At 43.5% G+C, this 20,028-nt stretch overlaps 7 protein-coding genes across 7 annotated transcripts; 5 read left to right on the top strand and 2 right to left on the bottom strand.

Annotated features, from left to right (window-relative positions):
* Positions 1-1,272: 1,272 nt before the first annotated feature.
* On the top strand, positions 1,273-3,849 carry FVEG_12810 (hypothetical protein; the record flags this gene model as incomplete). The annotated part of the gene is made up of 1 exon (XM_018902185.1): positions 1,273-3,849. One exon carries the CDS (start codon positions 1,273-1,275, stop codon positions 3,847-3,849), a length of 2,577 nt encoding a protein of 858 aa, XP_018760841.1.
* A 1,506-nt stretch (positions 3,850-5,355) lies between these two features.
* Positions 5,356-6,041, top strand: FVEG_12811 (hypothetical protein; the record flags this gene model as incomplete). Its single annotated transcript, XM_018902186.1, has 2 exons — positions 5,356-5,409; positions 5,464-6,041. 2 exons carry the CDS (start codon positions 5,356-5,358, stop codon positions 6,025-6,027), a joined length of 618 nt encoding a protein of 205 aa, XP_018760842.1. The 3' UTR covers positions 6,028-6,041.
* Positions 6,042-6,279: 238 nt separating this feature from the next.
* Positions 6,280-8,465, bottom strand: FVEG_12812 (diphthamide biosynthesis protein 2). The gene has a single exon (XM_018902187.1). The coding sequence runs from the start codon at positions 8,350-8,352 to the stop codon at positions 6,742-6,744; it is 1,611 nt and encodes a 536-aa protein (XP_018760843.1). The 5' UTR covers positions 8,353-8,465; the 3' UTR covers positions 6,280-6,741.
* Positions 8,466-9,223: 758 nt separating this feature from the next.
* Positions 9,224-10,892, top strand: FVEG_12813 (hypothetical protein). The gene has a single exon (XM_018902188.1). The coding sequence runs from the start codon at positions 9,509-9,511 to the stop codon at positions 10,709-10,711; it is 1,203 nt and encodes a 400-aa protein (XP_018760844.1). The 5' UTR covers positions 9,224-9,508; the 3' UTR covers positions 10,712-10,892.
* A 641-nt stretch (positions 10,893-11,533) lies between these two features.
* FVEG_12814 (hypothetical protein) lies at positions 11,534-12,513 on the bottom strand (the record flags this gene model as incomplete). The annotated part of the gene is made up of 2 exons (XM_018902189.1): positions 11,534-12,184; positions 12,226-12,513. 2 exons carry the CDS (start codon positions 12,511-12,513, stop codon positions 11,534-11,536), a joined length of 939 nt encoding a protein of 312 aa, XP_018760845.1.
* Positions 12,514-13,094: 581 nt separating this feature from the next.
* Positions 13,095-14,263, top strand: FVEG_17351 (hypothetical protein; the record flags this gene model as incomplete). The annotated part of the gene is made up of 2 exons (XM_018906605.1): positions 13,095-13,467; positions 13,524-14,263. 2 exons carry the CDS (start codon positions 13,095-13,097, stop codon positions 14,261-14,263), a joined length of 1,113 nt encoding a protein of 370 aa, XP_018760846.1.
* Positions 14,264-14,737: 474 nt separating this feature from the next.
* On the top strand, positions 14,738-15,919 carry FVEG_17352 (hypothetical protein; the record flags this gene model as incomplete). Its single annotated transcript, XM_018906606.1, has 2 exons — positions 14,738-15,522; positions 15,589-15,919. The coding sequence occupies 2 exons, from the start codon at positions 14,738-14,740 to the stop codon at positions 15,917-15,919; spliced, it is 1,116 nt and encodes a 371-aa protein (XP_018760847.1).
* Positions 15,920-20,028: the final 4,109 nt, after the last annotated feature.

Raw genomic sequence — 20,028 nt, 5'->3', positions numbered from 1 at the left:
CATCTGATAAGGACCTTGTCAACGCGGGGGGAAATGTGGGCTATAATGACCCGAGAACCGAGACCCTGGGCGATTTGTCTGACCCATTACAAACCGCACTCAATAGTAACCCTCCTAGCCCTCAACCACGACTCGTTATCAAAGATATCTTGGCCTTTCCACGTGAAAACAAAAGCAATAAGATTTGATCGTCCGCTCATCATGGGGGCCCAAGCGACGGCTCCCGCATGAGCGATGTCACTCTCTTCAGGACGCGTTATTCCCCTTGTAGCAATCCCTAAATGAGTGAGCTGACAGCGTGGGTATATAATTTATACCTAGACTGCTTTTCGTCGTGGTGCTGCTATTCTTATCAGCCATATCATGGTGTTGATAGGCCGTGCTGGGGTTATCAGCATGGATGCTTATCAGTTGCCTTCCGCCAAGAGGCTTTCGGGATATGATGATTTGCAGGAGAACGACACGTTCTTTCTGGACTCGGAGATGCTTTTCAATGATAGATCATGAATCACTCGTTTCATGGCGCTTTTTTCTTATTGCCCTGCCTGGTCTTTGTTGTCAGAGACAAGAGACAATACGATCGTGGCTCAAGCCTCCTCCGGACTTGACGCGGATTCAGCATATCTGAGACATATCTGAGAAAGAGCCTCAACACATAGCATCTCTCACAAGCTCTCCCTCTCTCCCTCTCTCTCTCTCTTGTATGCCGACTATTCCGGCTTCGGCTCGTTTGACACCTGGGACTGGGGAGAGCTGCCGTCATCTACCTTTGCGCTAGGGAAGCCTGCGCATATCAGCGGTAGCCAAAACTAAAAACTCCAAAGAGCTGCGGGCGTAGCTCATACTCAACTGCTCAGTTGACAGCGTAGTATCGCACGTCTGCGGCCGTCCCCTTGTAAGAGCTCTGAGGGATCTAGACCTCTCCCCGGCGGCTTTGATGCTGTTTTTGAACATTACATGTCAGTTTCTCTTTGCGGTCGAGTTGTCCTGTCCTTGCTTGGCTAATAATCCTTGAGCAGAACTGTCGTTGCTTTTTCTTTTCAATGTTCTGGTTCCCTCCTTTACGTCTTCCTATGAGACCTCGACACAACCCTTTCGCGAGCACACACACCACACTCATGGCCAATTACTTCATAATTGAGACAAGACTAGTTACTAGACGCCATTTTCATTTACTATAGACATATCTTAGACTTTGGCTTTTGTGTTTCCCAAAAACGTCTCAACAGCCAACCCGCCACTTACATCCTCATCGACTTCACATCACACAAAATGTCGGCACGAAGCGCATACGCGCGCAAGAAAACAACACAGGCGAAAAATAGAGACCCAGTTATACATGGACGAGCTCAATCTGTAGCCACTTCATCAAGTGGTGAAGAGCTTTTTACTGACCATTCGATACCACCCAGTATCCCAACCCCCATCGCGGCTCGATTTCCGCATCAAGTACCACCAAATGTCTCGATACCGATGGGAAGTAGGGGAGGAAGATCTATGATGTCGCCAGATTGGAATCGGGATGCGTATACGAGCAGTCAATATGCCGAGGAATGGGTTCACAACAAACCCAGGAGAGCGACAGTGCCAGACGAGTATGGAACTATTGAGAGGAGTGGACTACGAACGATGCTCGACAAGCAAAGTGACGATATACGAAAGACGATAGCGAAGACATTCACATTCAGAAAGAAGGAAAAGGAAGAGGAACCGATCGATCAAGACAGCAATGGAAGCCGACCAAGCGTGGAAACACTGCAACCGACCGTCATGCCGAGTCTCAGTCCCAACGAGAGCAGCGGCTGGGACTCGCAATCTGTGGCTCGGACAGACACGACTTTGACTTCGACATCCTCTTATGCAACTTCACAAAACCAAATGCCATTGACGCCAACATCACAACTCTCATTTGGTCTACCTCCCATGGGACCACCACCAACCGCCAAGCTGCCTCCGATTCCACAGGTACCTACTGCACCACCACCACCACAGATCAGGCGCTGGTGTGGAGGAGGAAGACCTATCACCAAGTGGAACAAGCTTCGAAAGGATCCAGAGCTTTGGGATCCCAATGGAGATGTCCTGATCTACCTTGGAAAGAAAGGCCAGAGCTTGCCGTCAATGCGTGTTTCTTCTCATATTATTGAGGCGATCAACAGTCGATATCTCATCTCTCTTCTGGATGAGGGTTTGATTGATGGATATACGCATTCTCCGCCTTCGCCACACACTGAATCCTACGGAAGGAAACTTGGTCAAGAATTCCGGAATTCACCACTAACACCGCCTGCATCTGGACGCACCAGCATTGGGGATATGGAAGGACAAGTTCTCTATGAGATGCATTTCCCGCCTCCGCAGAACATGAAGACCATCGATCAACTTCGTCATCAGCTCACAACGCGCAACTTCTTTGCCATGCTGCTCAACGCCTCGATGGTGGGCCTGTCATTACATGAAGCTCTATCTGATCTTCACGTTAGACTGGATAGCTACATGCCCCCGAACAACGACAACGTCGGCCAATTAGTGAGGTATCTCTATAACCGAGATCTCGACGACGTACGGAATAATCCAGCTCTGGCCGTGTCACTCCTCATCTGGTCAGAAGAGCCAGATGTGCGGTGGGAGGAAGGATGGAGGGAGTGCTTCACGCACTGCGTGGGCATGTTTGATCTTGTGCAGAAGTACAAGGACTTCAAGCAGATAAACACAAACACGAGAAAGCTTATGGAGATGGCGAGTCGCGAGATGCAGTATCGCGTTCAGGCTGCAGAGGAACGGTTGGCTGGCTTCAGGTATCAAGACATTTGGGCCTTCACCCCTCACACGGGATCGGAGATGAGGGCGATTGAGAGGTTGAAGGACATGTTGCTGCGGCATTTTGAACAGGAATATGGGTCATGGCCACCGTCACTGTCTGATAGTCGATCTAGCCGATCTGCCGGCTCGTCAAGACCTGAAACCTGGTTGACTCGAACGTTGGCTATGAAGCTTCAAAAGGACTTTGGGGAGCTGTACGATTGCATGGTCGACAGGGATATCGTCTGGGGTTCGTTGGATATACAGTTTGGAAGCAGATTGATGATGATGTCAAAGAGCAAGAGGAGGGCCATTGATGCAGACACGAGGGAGATGCACTTGACGGATATGCTTATTGACTTTGACAACAAGCATCGATTCCCTCATATTCCTCATCCGTTTCCTTTACTGCCAGAATCGACCTCGGCTGCTGGTTCATTCCGAAGAGGCATCACAAAGACCCCAGGTGACCAAATGAGCGCGCTGGAGGAGAGGATCCGACTTGCTTACACTGAAAATACTGGATTTGATGAACCGGAGATCAAACTCGCAGATGCTTTTGAGCGCCATGAGAAGACCGATGACATTGGAGACATGGATCCAGCTACCGCGAGACGTAGTCGCTGGATTCTGATCTACGGAATCCTTCAATCACTAGCCTCTGTGTCAGTTGACGACGAGAAGGTGCAGTACAACGACAAGGTCGATTATCACTTATGCCCGAGACTGGAGGGAGCAAAGATACCACCATGGAAACGAGGAACAAGCGAAGGCGTTGGCCAAGGAGCGCACGAGAGATCGTACTGCTGGGTCGCAGAGACAGAACGAGTCACCGAGAGCGTCGAGTATGGAGACGACGTTGACATGAGCCTGATCAATGATTTCCCGATTCAGCTAAACTCGCCCGGCGCGGCGGAGCACCGAAACACGGCGTCGGGTGGGTCTCTCGGCACGGGCTTCGTCAGCCCAAGAGTTCGAGAGAGGATGCGGAGGAACCGAGAGAACGAGAGTCCTGTAACGACGGACTATGGATACACGAACACTTAATTAATCAATACTCTTTTAATGAACAGGAATAGACGATTTATGAGAGATTGGAACCCCCGCTGAAATACGGATACATCAAGGTCAGATCGTACCTGTTGATCACGATCCCCAGCCACCGATTTAAAACATGCCGTACCCGCTGTTTCAATGCTGATCTATTGCGGATCTGCCGAAATAAGAGGATATCAATCACCAGTTTGCATATCAGTTGATCTATGAAACCTAAGTACGAGAAAACGTGCGGGACGGCCCAGGGCGCCTTGCATAAGGCGTGCGTGATGCATGCTGTAGTACTCAGATTGTCTTGCGTTCCTGAGTTAAGCGACGATGGCGATGGAGATGCATGATTCCCCAGCCACCATTCGAATCTGCGACACTTGGAGAATATACTACAGATGGTGACTAGTTAAGGGGTTTTCATAATTGGTTGGCTGGTTATTCTCGTTTTTGGTTGTAACTCTCTTGCTGTTTGATACCCAGCCAACCTGTTTTCTGTATTTATTACCATTTTGGGCCGTGTATGAGCTTACCAGCCTCTTCAATTCTGATGACGTCGCAACGTGGAAAGGAAAGGGGTCTCGACCTGTTTCCCTTGCTTATTATACTCTTGGCTAAATTGATAGAGGGAGTGTGTGCGTACGTGTGTATCTTGTCCTGATTTGCAATACAATTGATCTGGGACAATCTTCAATTGCTGTTGGCCTGCTTGAGTGCTTGCATTGCTAGTGCAAGTCGACGTCATGCTCCAATTTCGGCATGACCGGTGAATTTCGAAGCTGAACAAAAAGTCTGGGGGAACGGACAAAAAACTAACGGAGATGAATCAATCGACAGAGTAGACAGCGCATAAACCTTTCATCTCCATTTTCAGGCTCGAGATGCAAAAAACTCGTGAACCCGACGGCCCTAGAAGAAACCAGTCTTGATCGCTAAACTTACAAGGGTCTAGAGCCAAAAGGTCCCCTACCCTCTAACGGCCCAACCACTAACATCCTGCAACTACAGGGGTGGCCTTTGCAAGGGTCATCCCACCCATTTCGGGCTCCAGCTTCTTTCTGGGCGTGCGTGGTCCTGCGCCATCTATTTCTCGAGCACCAACCACCTTGAATCGTGGGTAACAGGACCAAGGATGGGAACAAGTTTGGATGGACGATTGCTGTTGCTGTTGCTTGCCTTTGCATTCGTGGGAGCTACAAAATAGAGCTTTCTTCCCGCACACCCTCCCTCCCTCCATTCTTTCTCTCATTCCACTGTTCAATCCATCACCAACTTTGACTTGATTTGACTTGACTTGACTCAGTCTGATAGTGTTATACTTGCATCTATTGCTTGAATTATTTGTCTCACTCACTCACTCAAGCATCGTACAAGTCCCCCGCGCACGTCATCTCTCTCAGCTCCCCGCTCTTGGAGCGCATTACTAGTTATTACACCCCATCTTATCATCTACGACTGTCGTGCGATTTCATCAAGATAGAGTTGCATAAGTTGTTCAAGACCGCCAAGATGTTTTTCGCAATGTTCTTCGTCTTCTTTCGGATCCTTCAGATCCTCACTCTGGTAGGTGACAGCAATGCAAATGATCCAGATTGCAGGCTAACTGACAATCAATAGATCCCCTGCATGGGTATGCTTGCCTGGTTCGTCGATGGATTCGTCAAGCAAAACGCCTTGACTCCCGATTCAATCCTCATCCTCTTTATTGTCTCGGTTCTCGCGCTTGCTTGGGCTATCTTCACCCTCTTCAGCTACCACCGCTCCTCGACAAACGCCCACTTTGTCGCCTTCGTTGATGCCCTCTTCTTCGGTGCCTTCATCGCCGCCGTTTACTACCTCCGCTACGTACGTAACACCGACTGTGTTAGCATTCGACGTGGCGACGACTGGGACCTCTCCGCTGGCGATGTCAGGGTCATCGGCCCCAGCTATGACCTCGTCAATAACAAGCCATGCTCTATGCTCAAGGCCTGCTGGGCATTCGGCATTATGAACGTCATCTTCTTTGCCATCACCTCTGTTGTCGCTTTCATGCACGGCGGACACATGAGCGCCTATGACCGCCACCACTCTTCTCGCCGTTCTTACCACTCCAGCCGTCACAGCCACCGAAGCCGTTCCCGCTCTGGCTCTCGCTACAGCAGCCGTAGCCGCCCTCACTCTCGACGTGTCTACGTTTAGGAACCTTATCCTGCCACTGCGCTTCGCTGGAAGCACAGACTTGAAAAAAGAGTATACCGGGGGACACCGCCAGTTTGCTTTTCTCGGCAATGCATCTATACTCCACTGCAACGTATGCCCAAGTACCACAATCAATACCTTGGCCCAATGACCCGCGAGATCGCAGCCTCGCCAGCTTTTCCGTTTGTCCTATGGCACTAGATATGGGCGCCCGAGTAACAACACACCGTGCTCCGCGCCAGGGATTCAATCCTTTTTCGCCCCATGAAGGACTGCGCATGGGGGACATTATGGGAAAGGGTCAAGAGACCCTGTTACGATCGCCGCAAGGAAAGCGGCCTCATGCATTATGACTTCTCCTAGAACATATTTCTTATTCTTTGGAAAGGAATCGTATGGACTGATGGCGACCAACATGATACAATGTTGATGACGTTTCTTTGTCTCCCGTGCTTCGGGGGTGGATAATGAAGCTCAGGTAAGGGAAGGGCTAGGATTAGATACGGGTGTGCCGCAGCATAGGCCCTGGAGGCTGCTTCGGTCGATGATTCTATTGTATATAATATGACTTCACTGTTACATGAGTGACGAAAAGAACAATGAGCGAGCTACCCCAGAATACATCTTTTGAACCATGAATATTCGCCTTTTACTTTTGTCTACATCCCAACGCCGTGTTATGCTAAATGGTATCACTTTTTATGTAACATCCCCTTAATGTTTGTCCGATTCTCCAACTTGATAGCCTCGAGCAACACCACTTCGACCCTGCTCGACTAATGTGCTAGCTTCATTGTCGAAATCGGTGCCCAATCCTTGCCATGTGCGACCAGAGCGAAGGAACTCTGCTCCAGGACTCGCGACACCGTTGATGCTGGCCAATTCTCCAACACTGCGCTTGATAAGAGCATCATTCTGCTTAGCTGCACCGGCGGCACCGTCGCTAATCGCCTCTGTGGCGTTGGCGGCAGAGGGGCCGTTGCGAATTGGAAGTCTCATAGGTCGACCTGATGAGATGAGCTTACCGGTACGCATGTCAAACTCTGGGGGAGCAGACTCTTCTCCTTCAACACCTCCAGCGACATCGTCAAACTGATCCTCTTCTGGCAAGGCAGTAACCTTGGACTCGTTGACCGCATCTTGAGGCTTGTCGTTGAGTCCAAGCTTCTCGATACCACCCCACCACTCGCCGCCCCAGACCCGTTCATCCTCGCTCATGAGGGCCACCTCAAGCTCGAACGGTGTGATGACTGGCCTCCAGTATCCAGCATCATCTTCGACCAAGCCGCTCTCCCAGCATCCGACCACAACCCAACCCTCAATCTCGGCAAAATTTGCCAGCTTCGCGGGGTTGAGCTTTCCCACGACAATGGTGTAACTCTTCTTGTCCGCACGAGCGATCTTGTCGCGCAGAGTATTGATTGAGCTGAGGTAGTTTGCGACCGATAGTGTGTTTACAAGAATACCGATGACACCAGCAGAAGCGAGCGACAGCACCTTCGCAAATCGACGTCGAAGGAGACCGGCTGTACGGATGGTGGGGTTCTCGAGTGTTGAAGATGGCGTCGCGAGAACGTGTAATGAGGCAAATCGTGAGTATAGAGCGAGGAGAAGTGCAGAGGGCGGGTCGGAGATGTGGATGATTGAGTAGGCCTTCCAATGTTGGTCGTCATAAGCTTCGTCGGAGAGGATCTTGCGGTTGGGTATCAAGGCAGCAGGGTCGCGTGTGACTGCTGTGGAAACCACATCCGTATAGCCTTCGTCTTTGAGGAGGGAAACCACTTTGTCAACGTGATTTTGATATGTCAGATCGGCCATTATAACCAGCTTCACAGTCTTGTCGCTGAACTCCTTCTTGATTTCCTCCATTGTCACCTTGTAATCAAGGTCATGTGTAGTGTAAACGTATATCGCAGGAAGATGACTCGTGGGACTGAGACACGTTCGACCGTAATGGACTACCACCTCTGCTGAAACATGCTCTGCAGCTATCTCGTCAACACAGCAGGCGCTGTAACTGCTATCCGCAAGAATGTATATCCTCCTCTCAGCCTTGCCCTCTTCCTGCGCATCGTGTGCGCTGAGTTCCTTCGACAGAGCCTCTACAACACGAGGAGCGTCTACCAGCATAAAGTCCGGGAACTGTAAGCCGATGCGCCTCCATCCTCCAGTGCGGATCTCATCTGCTGTGCGAACAACCTCGTACGTTTCGCGGAGGGCATCGTCGGAGAGTGTGGATTTGGGGATGGAGTCGGCGGCGGGAACTTCGAGGATGTGGTCGTCGGGAGTCGAGAGGACGGGAGGGCCCGAGAGATCGGACGCCATCGCGGAAGAATGACGAGGGTATGGATTGGATGTGAAGTTTTTTGAAGGTTGGCGATGATAACTAATGATAAGATTTTGGTGGGGTTTTTGGTGATGGAGGGGAGCGGGTGTCAATGCGGGGTCACGGTGTGGATTTTAGCAAGTTGGGATCCAACCACAGAGATCTTGCAATAGAAGTAATAAAGTAATCCGTAAATCGACGGAAATTGAGATGGTATTACTGAAATGCTGGTGCTCGCATACATTTAAAAAGTCATTGTTATGGACGGTTTGATAGAGTACATCTCCCGTTTCGGGGTTTTGGCTCTGTCTGAAGTAATCTGATTGGCTCCACGACATCCAAATCACGGACGAATCAAGTAACCCGTCAATGTAATCACCGCTACTTCTCAGCTGAGGAATAAGAAACTTCATAATATACGAAATACCTACTTCGTCGAAGCTAATGAATCTCATCATTACTTAGATCAAGACATGACTCGATTGCGTCTTGAACCCGGTAACAGAGCGGCCCTCTTGACCCTGTGGTGTATCCTCCGCGTCTGCTTGCTCACAAGTTCATGGGGGTGGAACTCACATCCTCTGGCGAGCAAGTAAATGATGTGCTCAGTACACAAGGTGACCTTGACTGAGTTGTGATGCATTGATATACTGATTCTTCAAGGCAAGATCCGCATCTAACAAGGACCAAACGGCCGCATGTGAATAACAGACGCAAGTATCAAGCCTCTTGATCACGGACTGCCGATTAAGGTTTCCGACCTCGGGCTACTACCGGCCCGATGCCAGTGAAGAACTGCCGAGCAATACAGCGGAGAATAAATATCCAGAAAACTTGCGATTCTCAAATGATATGTATCAACTTTTGACTCCTGAATAACAGAACTGAAGTTACAGTCGTAGTCTCGTCTACCCTGGTCATGTCTCGATTAGGAAATCCGTGTACCCAGTTGGGTAATCAGTGTATGCATCGTCAGTGAGAAATACCACGATGCTGTTAGTCAACATCCATCCACAGCATGTTAGTAGTGAGCCACTCCTTTTATATGAGAAACCCGTGTGACTTTGAGTGCGTAAGCCATGAGAGACTAGGCAGGTAATCTTATATAACGGCATCTGCCGTACTTTCTTTGCTCCTTCAACACAAAACATAACCATGGACGACTCATCACATCAACATCACTTTCTCCAAGGCAAAACCATCATCATCGCGGGCGGTGGTGTTTCTGGTTCAGCATTCGCTGTTGGACTACGCAAATTGTGGAATCCTCAGTTCAAAGAGCCCAAGATCATCATCTACGACCGCGACTCGCCAGACGTTAGCGCTCAACGTGAAGGCTACACATTATCCCTCACTGGATACGACACTTCTGGAGGTCTCATTGCCCTGAAGAGACTCGGTCTTATTGACCAAATTGTAGACAATGCGGTTTCTGGTCTAAACGGAGAGGGTGCTTTCAAGATATGGGGACCCAATTGGCACGAACACGCAAGCTTCCGCCACGAGCCAATTGAAGAGCTGCCATCTTCCAGCGTTAGGATAGCACGCAAGGATCTTCGGAAGGTCCTCCACGATAACCTCCGACCGGAAGACTCGGTCCAGTGGAACTCACGCTGCATCTCAGCAAAGCAAACGGACCAAGGACGAGTGCGGGTTCAAGTCGCGAGTGGACAACCCGGCAATGAGACGATCACCGAGGAGGACTGTGACCTGCTTATTGCCGCTGATGGAGCAAATAGCAAACTCCGAGGATACCTCAGACCCAATGATAACCTCGAATTTGCCGGTGCAATTCTCCGAGGTGGTATTGCTCGATTTGACGGAACTCCTCCAGCGCCCATCGACAAAGATTGGGGCTTTATGCTCTCCGGAACCGGGATTTCCTGCTTCTTTTCCCCAGTTGACGAGAACAGCGTTGTATGGGGCGTCGGTAATCTCGAAAGCGAAGAAGTACCAAGATTGGATCTTAAGAACGACGGGATGGTACAAGGAGTTATAAATCGCAGTCTTGATCTTGGGAATAAGTTCCAGCCTCCATTCAGAGACATTGTGGAAAGGACGGATACAAAGACTGTGTTTGCAATCAACGCAAAAGACAAGAAGGCGTTCACTCATGACGATATTGATAAGATGGGCGTCATTTTCATTGGCGATGCTAATCATGCTGTGACACCTTTTGCTGGCTGTGGAGCGAACCTGGCGTTATGTGATGCGTGGGATTTGGCAGAGGCGTTATGTATGAGCGGGTCATTAGGGGAGGGTATATCAGCATATGATGGACGGTCTGAACCACGGGCGAGAGGGATCCTGGAGCGAGCGCGAGAAAAGTTAAAGTCGGGGCATAAGGGAAGATTGTAGCTTTAAGGAGATAATTCATCATGTAAGCATTGGTATTCATAGGTTTTGCTATGAGGGGGTTCTAGTAGAAGTATATGTAGAGACTGAAGACTCAAGTCGTAGTAGCTCTTGGGGGATAGGCAATGTCGAATGGAACACAGAACTTAGGGGAAAGATGACAAACCCGATGCAATTGTCCGCGGTGATATGTGAAAGTCCCAGACGTCCTCTGGCTAGCATAAGTACCGCGCATGAGGCCAAGCTGCATTAAGCACCTCTGATTGAGACTGCAATCACGTTCATTGCCCGAGTATCCCTTCTTCATAGGGCTGTGCTAACAACGGAGTGAAGAGACTATGAACCTGTTGAGTTGCGCGTGTCATTGCAGAGGGCGCAGGTTCAGCTGAGGAAGGATTTGATGAGAGTCTGGAAGATGCTTCGAAACCTGAAATACTTGGTCTCACATCGTAGCACTGTAAGGCTAGGTGGGAGAAAACCGGCTCGGGCCGTACCTAGGGTGGATTGGCGAGGTGTTCCTAGATATGGCTGTCGTCAACCCTGATAAGGCGTGTTTGAGTTTTATGACCGACGCCCGCTGTAGTTACAAAACCAATGTCTCCCCATTCTGGTTCAAGGAGATTATATATATATAGGCCTATCTTATAAATGAAAAACTCGGCTTGTGCGCCTGCCATCAAGTTTCACCCATGTTAGGATGTGAAGATAGCAGCAAGGGAGGTTGGGGAACAAGGAGCTATACCATGATATCAGGAGAGGCTCGAGGAAATACACTGGTCAAATCCACTATCTTCACTGCCTTGGTTCAGAAGAACCTTCGCCAAGTCAAAATACAAACTCCATTTCTTCTCCATCAATGCTGATATCAACGCGTTCCACCCCCTCTTCCTCCTCATCTAGCGGATTAGCCCACGTAACGCTATTCTCATCCATCTCCAGGGCGACCTTGCCGTTCTTGACTGTATCATAGACACCACCAGATTTGTCATCACTCTCGACCTCATCCTCTCGATCACTTTCTTCGTCGCTACTGGGATCGCTCTCCTCCGACTCAAATTCGTCATCTCCACAGTGTTTCTTCGCAAAAGACTGCGAAACCGGCAAATCTGGGCCCTTTTCATTCAACATCATACCGTTGTTTATACCCAAGAACGACTGGACAACCGATCTCCGCACAGTCTTGTACTGGAGAGCAAATATCTTGCTCCCGGCGCTTTCACCGGAGAACTCAGCTGTATTTTGGTGACTTTGCGACCCGGAAACCCCTGGGTCAGTCAGTTCAGAGGGAAGCATGATGCCTGTAGTGCTCGAGACAATCGTAGACACAGGCACCGAAACACCGGCCGATGTTGTAGCCCCGCGTTCTCTTGAGTGCGTGAAAGTTGCACCCTGACAGATGAGCACCGCAGTAACCATGAAACCAGCATTGCCGCCACGAGCTAGCATCCGTTGAAGCTGAGATCTCGTCCCCTCATGCTGTATCAACCGATCAAAAACTTGATCGTAATTCTGAAGACGCACGCAGACGACCTCTGAGCTAGTGAAGAGGAGAGACCCCCGCCATTACTGGTTTCTCCAGAGACGTCAACCGTTGCCCCGAGTTTAGCAGCGAGGCTGGCGTTGGCGATGGTGCTTCTTGCAAGTCCATGTGTTACAAAGGGCTTCGGATCATCCGGCACCAAATTTGCATCTGGCTCGGAATAAGTTTTGACGATCCGGCCGAGCCAGGTTGATAAGGCCGATGCTGGTAGATATCGTTCTGGGGTAAGTAGATAGAACGACGGTCGAGCTTGTTCAGTAGACATTGTGATAGTGACGATGACGGTGTGAATATTATGGTCGGATGCAAGGGAGTTATATGTAAAGTTACCAAAGAAGCAATTCCTCAGATCACAAGTGAGGATAAGATTCCGAGGAGAGCACAGACCGATTCGACTGCATTTGCAGTTATTCAAGGAGGGCTGAAAACCATTGTAGATCATTGCTGCCCTAACCCCTGCCGGCGTGGGTCTTTTCTACTATTTCTCGTATATAGCTCCAATGGGGCAGTCTATGTTCGTTTCTCATCAGTACAGTTCGGCAAATGTGCCGACTACTGCGCAAACAGCGGCGACTACATATAACTAGGTTTTGCTTCTTATCAGACTGGAACGTGAGAGGAAGCCTGCTGAACAAATGCACAAGTCAAAAGCAATAAAATGATCACTATCAATATCGCCCGGGGGAATGCTGGCCCTTCCCAATCGGAAGACCTCGAGGGTTTGCATCTTTTCGACGTCAACATCATTAGAGACGACGGTACATCTCAACCCGGATCTAACACCTCAATTACCATCCGGTCTCTTCTCCTTCTGGCAACTGGTGCTCCGGGCCACATTAAGCCACCATGGGGAGGGAACTGGGTCAGCGGAACATGTGTAGGGACATGATGGGTGAACTGGAGGCGCAGATGAACTCTCCATTGGACTTTCACGGACAAAAAGTAGTCATTCGTATTGCGGAGCAACCTTGGTTCAATGATAATAACTCTGAGGACCACAATACCGAGGATCACATGCCCATGCAACGGGTCCTTTGGGAGTTCCTCGAGCGGCTCGAGGTATGGGAACCTACGATGCGGCCGATGGAGGTCAGCGTGGTGCAAACACTTGCTACTGGCACTCCCGAACTTCTCGACCAGGACGAAAAAGAGAACGGAGCTGCTGGCCCGGAGAACGAAGGGCAAAGGAGGGTTCTTGTGCTGTCATGCCGTGCTCCTGGTCGTTCCATCCATGCCAGCGAGCTCTCCCACCCAGTCTCGCGTACCGTTCTACAGGCGGCAGGAAATTCTACAACGTCATCTTTAAACGACCTGGATCTTCCCGCGCCCTGAAAACTGAGCTTGAATCCCACCCTAAAGGTTACTTCACCATCATTCATTTAGACATGCTGCTTGTCCACAAGCGCCCTCGAAAGTCTGAGCCCGGAACTCCTAGAATCTACTTCCAATTCGTCAACCAAAACAAGTCTGAAGTGATAGAGGAGGACCTGAAAGCGGCCAATAAAGTTGCCGCACTGCTTCTGCTTCATGGTGTTCAGGATGTTGTCATTGCTCCCTGTCCACATGCCAGGTCCGCCATCGAGACGGCAGCTACAGTACTTTTGAGCAGTGGCATACGTACCGTGGTTACTTTGGCCTATCACATCACTGAAATTGATGCCGGGGTATTCATAAGATCACTCTACATTGGGTACATTCATGAGAAGCTCCCACTGGAGGAAGCGGCTCGAGCAGCTCGACGGCACTTGAGGGGAATCGAAGGCGATGAGAAGCCAATTTGTGATTTTGTGGCGTTGACGTATGTCAACTCAGACTGGCTTCCATCTACCACTTTGAGTGTTGACTGCAAGTCTCCCAAGCAGGAGCAGAGCCATACTAACTCTCTGTATGGGCGAGAACATGACATTGTCCATATAGAATCCATACTTTTGCCTGGAAAGCCGCTGCCGCTATTGATCTATGGAATGGCTGGCATTGGAAAGACGGCTCTGTTGGATCATTTATGTACATGGTGAAAGGCTTCGGGTTTGATCGAAGATGCCATCCATATAAATCTCATTCCGAGCGAATCTTTCAACAAGGATGACATGCTACAACAGCTGCAACACCGCTTTGTTCCGAACTCTACTCTAGACTCGGATGATACAAGCTCATTTTATGAGTATTTCGAGAGTCATAAATGTCTGATCGTGATTGACGACCTCGACTCAGCGAACTTCAACCGACAACAAGGCCAGTTCATGGATCTGACCTCCAAGCTATCCAAGTCTGGTGCGCTTGTCATTCTTGCTTCGCGCAAGCGAGAGCGATGGCTGAGTAAGGCAAAATCATACAAAATTTCGGGGCTTTGTACTTGACCAGCGACTCTGTTGGTGATGGATCCCGAATTCAGGGACCGCGTCACTGATAATGACGAGCCTTCATCTCCTGAGACAACGGCAAAGAACAAAGCACAAGAATAGAGAGATTGCCTTGAGGCTGTTGTTAAGATGGCGAACGGAAATCCCCAGGCTATAGGGATTATGACTCAAAGTGGGCTTTACTGGTCGCGAGCTCCGAAAGATGTGTATAGCTTCTTACTTGGACTTCGTTCAAGCCGCCATACCACACCTCCTGCGAGCTTTGACACTTCGGACACCGACGATGAATCTAAACAGCCAAGCAACAGAACGCTACTTGAGGGTGTTTATGAGAATCTGCGAAGTATGGACTGCGGCGATGGGTTTCTACCCATACTACTTGCGCCTTTCATGGGTGTTTTGCCCACCAAAGATCTCCTCACCATTTCTTGCATCTGGAGCACAAGAGTGGCTAAGGTTCTAGGAAAATCTGCGGCTACAAGGCTTGTGCACACGGTGCTCGACTCGGATTCCCCTTATGGAGACAATACCGAGCTCACAGAAGAGGCACGCGTCTACAATGAGACTTTAATGAACGTTGCTGAAGTAGCCGAACCTGTTGAAGACCTGGCTTTGTCCAGCGCCAGCGTTCTGTTACATAAAGACGTCGAGTTTTCCGAACCATCGTCACCCGCTGGCAATTTCCTGACCACCATGTGTGACCGCGTTAAAGATAGACTTGTTGATGGCCGAATGCTTGAAGAGTTCACTGAAGTGCCGGAATCATTGATCCCAACAGGCCAAGGGATCATGCAATTGAACGCACTGGTTCCTTTGCTTCTCAGGCAACATCCAGCCTATAAAAGGAACTCTTTTTCTCTTCAATCGACAGTCAATGAGGCATTTGTACTATACTACTGTTACAGAGGGAAGAAGTAAGTCAACAGGATTCCTGGTAGATGTAATCATTGCTGCATGTCGTTTTGCTGACCTATTAACAGATGGCTTTGGAACTGTTGGGAAGATCACCGCGAATGGGGAGTAGTTGATGCCGAGATCGAGCTTGAATTCGACAATTTTGCATCTGCCTGCATGACAGGTCTTCTGCACATCGACCTCGACATAACATATCTCATGGGACTGATGCGAATAGCCGCTGTGCTCGAGCATGGTGCCGGTGATAAGTTCTACTACAGAAAGACTATACTTGCCCAAGCATGGACTGTCGCTCTGGCCAAAACCCTCACAGAGCTGAGGAACCTCCAAGATGAGGGTCGCAGCCGCCAGACCGATATATATGTTTTTGTTGACTGCTATGTATTTCAGCTCTGAACTAGGTCGATTCCATGATCTCGACCCTGAGGCGGACGAGGTGGCCAAGTACAAAGGCCTTATCGCTCAGTTCGCCGTGTTGGCCGGGAGAAAGGAACTTGAACGTCTGGCTAGATTGGCGGCAGATCCAGATCAAGATATCCTGTACTCGATCAGAGGTCAAGTCAGGCGCGTTTTTGTATGGATCTCAAACCCTTTTGAAAGACACTATTTTCTAGGGCCAGCAATAACTCCATCTATATCAGTTAATATTAACCTGGCTGCTATATTATTATTCTCTATTAAAGTTTATTAATATATAAGCCTGGTTATATTAAATTAGAATAATAAAATAATCACTTATACTTAGGTAATACTTTAGCTAGCTATTAATAAGCTAAGGGATATAGATATAGAACTTCCTTTCCTTTTAAAAAAGAAAATAGATAATAAGCTTTTTAATAATTAAAAGTCTTATTTATAAAAAGAAAACTACTTTAAGTATAAAAACTAAAAAATAAAAGGCTAATACTTACTAAAAATAATCTAAACTATAACTAATTAAACTATTAAATTTAAATTTAATAAAAAGTAAATTAGCTAATATAAATCCTTAAAAGTTAAAGTAAAAAATAAAAATCTATAAGTCTATATTAACTTAACAGTAATTTATAAGCTTACCTTTAAGGTAATTATACTTATACCTTTTAATATATTAGTAATAAAATAGTAAAGTACTATAATATAATAGCTCCTAGGAGATAATACTAGTTAACTTAATATATAACTCTATAACCCCTTAAGTATATTATAAAAACCCCTTTTTTCTAAATCTTACTTTTTTAAGCTTTAGTTAATATAATACTATTATATATACCTAGCTTATTCCTAATTATTTATAATAATTCTAAAGCTTTTACTTTAAATTACCTAAATATAATAGTTTTACTATAAAGAACTATTACCCCTAGTATTAAGCCTAATAAGCTAATAATAAAACCTTTATAAGTTATTAATAATTTTATCTAAACTTTAAAAAAGAAATAATTTAAATCTATAACTTACTTAGCTAATTAATATAATTATATAAGCTATATTATTACCTTAAAAAAGAAAATCTAATAACTAGAAGTAAAACTTGCTTTTTAATAAAAAAAAAAGGAATTAAAGTAGTTAATTAAAGAAAATAATAGGCTATAAAACCCCTTTAAAACTTAAAAAACAAATAACCTAAAACTATTTATAGCTATTTATTATTAAAAAGATAAAATATCTCTATAGTAATATATAATATATAGCTAATAAAGTCTTATAATAAGAATAATATAATAAAATACTTATTTTTTAATATATTATATATAAGGTATTATATATAATACTAAAAAACATAATAACTTTAAAAGTAAGTCTTAAGGTTATATAGCGCTGCCTTTAACCTTATAATCTAACTAAATAAGTAGCCTTAATCTATAAATATAAAAAGATATTTTCCCTAGCTTTAGTAAGTTAAAGGCCTTCTTTATTATTACCTAATTAAAGTAATTAATACTAAGGCTTTAACTTTAAAAGTCTAATTCTAAATAAGCTAGAAACTATAAAGACTATTTAAAGATATTATATTATATAATTAGTATTAATAGCTATAACTATCTTATTATAGTAATTAATATTTATATAAATAGTAATCTAATTAATATTAGTAATATTAATATTAATAATATCTTTAATTTATATACCTTTTTTTAATATTTAAATATTATAAGTAAAAACTTACTATATATTAATAAATTAATACTAATATAATAAGTTAATTTTATAATCTTTAATTATATTATAAGGCTTTTAAATATATAAAATATATTTATTATATTAACTATTATAAGTAAATTAAAGGCCTTAAAAGACCTAGCTAATTACTTAAAGTAGGATTAAAATTTATTAATAGAATAATAAGCCTTTATTATAGCTATTAAATTAGGGAGTAATAATAGCTAATATTAGATATAGTTTATAGAATTAAAATATATAATTAAAGTAATTAAATTAATAATATAAATATTATATTATAGGAATTAAAGGCTATTATAAGGTAAAGGAAAGGAAATAAAAAGGAAAAAAAAGGTAAAAAGGTAAATTATAAAATAAAGGTTTTAGTATTAGGGGAAAAACTATAAATATTAATAAACTAAAGCTAGCTTAGTAGGTTAGTAATAGATTAGATTAGGTTATAAGGCAATATAGAGCAGTATAAGGAATATAAATTAAGGGTAAATATAGCTAATTAATACTTAAGAGTTATTTATTATATTAAAAATAATAATTATATTTTTAATAATACCCTATTAAGCTATTAATAATTATAAACTAGCTTTTTCTTTTCTTTAAAAGGTAAAGTTAAAGTAAAAAATATTATTACTTTTAAATACTTAATTATACTTTAAAAAAAAAAGAAATAGCTTAATAATCTAAATTAAAGCTTTTAAAAAGTATATAAATAATACTATACTAATAAAAACTAAATTCTCTTTATATATATAATAATATAACCTTAAGTATAATATAGTTAATAAGCAAGTAGGTTATTTAAGTAAGTAAGTTACTTTCCTTAACTTTTTAAACTTATAACTTAAAACCTTAAACTATAAGTTTAAAATACTAGCTTTTACTTACTAGACTCCTTTTTAAATAACTTAAAAACTACTTAATAAGTTCTTATATTATAACTACCTTTACTATATATACTATAATACTAAATACCTAATCTAACTAACTTTCTTTAACTATTACTTTATAATAATTTTACTATTATTTATATATTAATATCTATTTAATTAATTACTTATAATATATCTTATATAATTATTACTTCTTTTTTCTATAATCTAGTCTTTTTTACTTTCTAGTATTAGCTTAATATTTTATTTATATTTTAAAGATTATAAAGCTTAGCCTTTAATAAGGTAACTTTATATATAACTGCTTTTATTACCTTAATAGCTAACTTTAAAGCTTTAATAATAGACTTTAGGGAGCTACTATAATATCTTTTAATTCGCTTTTTAAGGTATTTAAATTAAAATTAGGCCTCTATTACTATCTTTAGGGTCTTTAAAGCTTATAATATTAATAGTTAAGTAGCCTCTTTAGGAAATATCAGGGTCTATAGCTATATATTAAGCTTTAAGATTATAGCTTCTAGATTAAAAAGAGTAAGCTTAGCTCCTTTAAAACCAGTATTCAGAATGAGTCACTGACTTATTAGTCATTTTGATTTGACTAATTAGTCAAATCATGATTTAATTTAACTAATTAGGAAATTGATTTAACTATAGTTATAAAAAAATTAATAAATTAAATTAAATTAAATTAGGTTAGTGATTTGATTTGACTATAGTTATTAAAAAATTGATTAGTCAAATCAAATCAAATCATGATTTGATTTGATTTGACTATAGTCAAACTAATCAATTAACTTAAAAACACTTAAAATAGCTATATTAAATCCCCTATTGCCTAAATAGAAAATTAAGTACTATATATATATTATATATAGAAAGCACTATATAAAGCTATTTTCCTTTTCTTTATAAGGCTTATATAGCTTTTAAAATAAAATAAAGTATAATTTAAAAACCTAAAGCTTTTAATTTAGTCTAATTAGGTTATTTACTATATTTTAATCTTATTTGACTTATTTAAAGACTATTTAAAGTATATATAAGATAAAGAGAATACTATAATATACTATTTAGTAAATACTATAAGTTAATTATACTATTTTACTTATAGCTCTTAACCCTAATTTAATATCTTTATTTTAAGATTTTAAGATCTTAAGTTAGTTTAATTAGGCTACTTATTATATTTTAGTTTTATTTAATTTGTTCTAAAGGTATTTAAAGTATATATAAGAAAAAGAAAAGACTATAATATACTATTTAGTAAATCCTATAAGCTATATATATCTTTATATTAAAAACTCTTAACCCTAATTTAATACTTATATTTAAAGATTCTTCTATTCTAACTTGATCTAATTAAGCTACTTAAGATATATTAATCTTATTTAATTCTATCTATAAGGTGTATTTATAATATAAATAAAGTAAAAAAAATAGTATAATATAGTG

Source organism: Fusarium verticillioides, chromosome 3, assembly GCF_000149555.1.
Source record: "Fusarium verticillioides 7600 chromosome 3, whole genome shotgun sequence".
In the NCBI taxonomy this organism is placed as follows: domain Eukaryota; kingdom Fungi; phylum Ascomycota; class Sordariomycetes; order Hypocreales; family Nectriaceae; genus Fusarium; species Fusarium verticillioides.
Note: the sequence above shows the minus strand (reverse complement) of the source record. Positions and strands in the feature narration are given on the sequence as shown.

What these genes read in the sequence shown, in the direction of transcription:
- FVEG_12812 (XM_018902187.1), bottom strand. Translation starts at nt 8,352, where the DNA reads ATGGCGTCCGATCTCTCGGGCCCTCCCGTCCTCTCGACTCCCGACGAC.
- FVEG_12813 (XM_018902188.1), top strand. Translation starts at nt 9,509, where the DNA reads ATGGACGACTCATCACATCAACATCACTTTCTCCAAGGCAAAACCATC.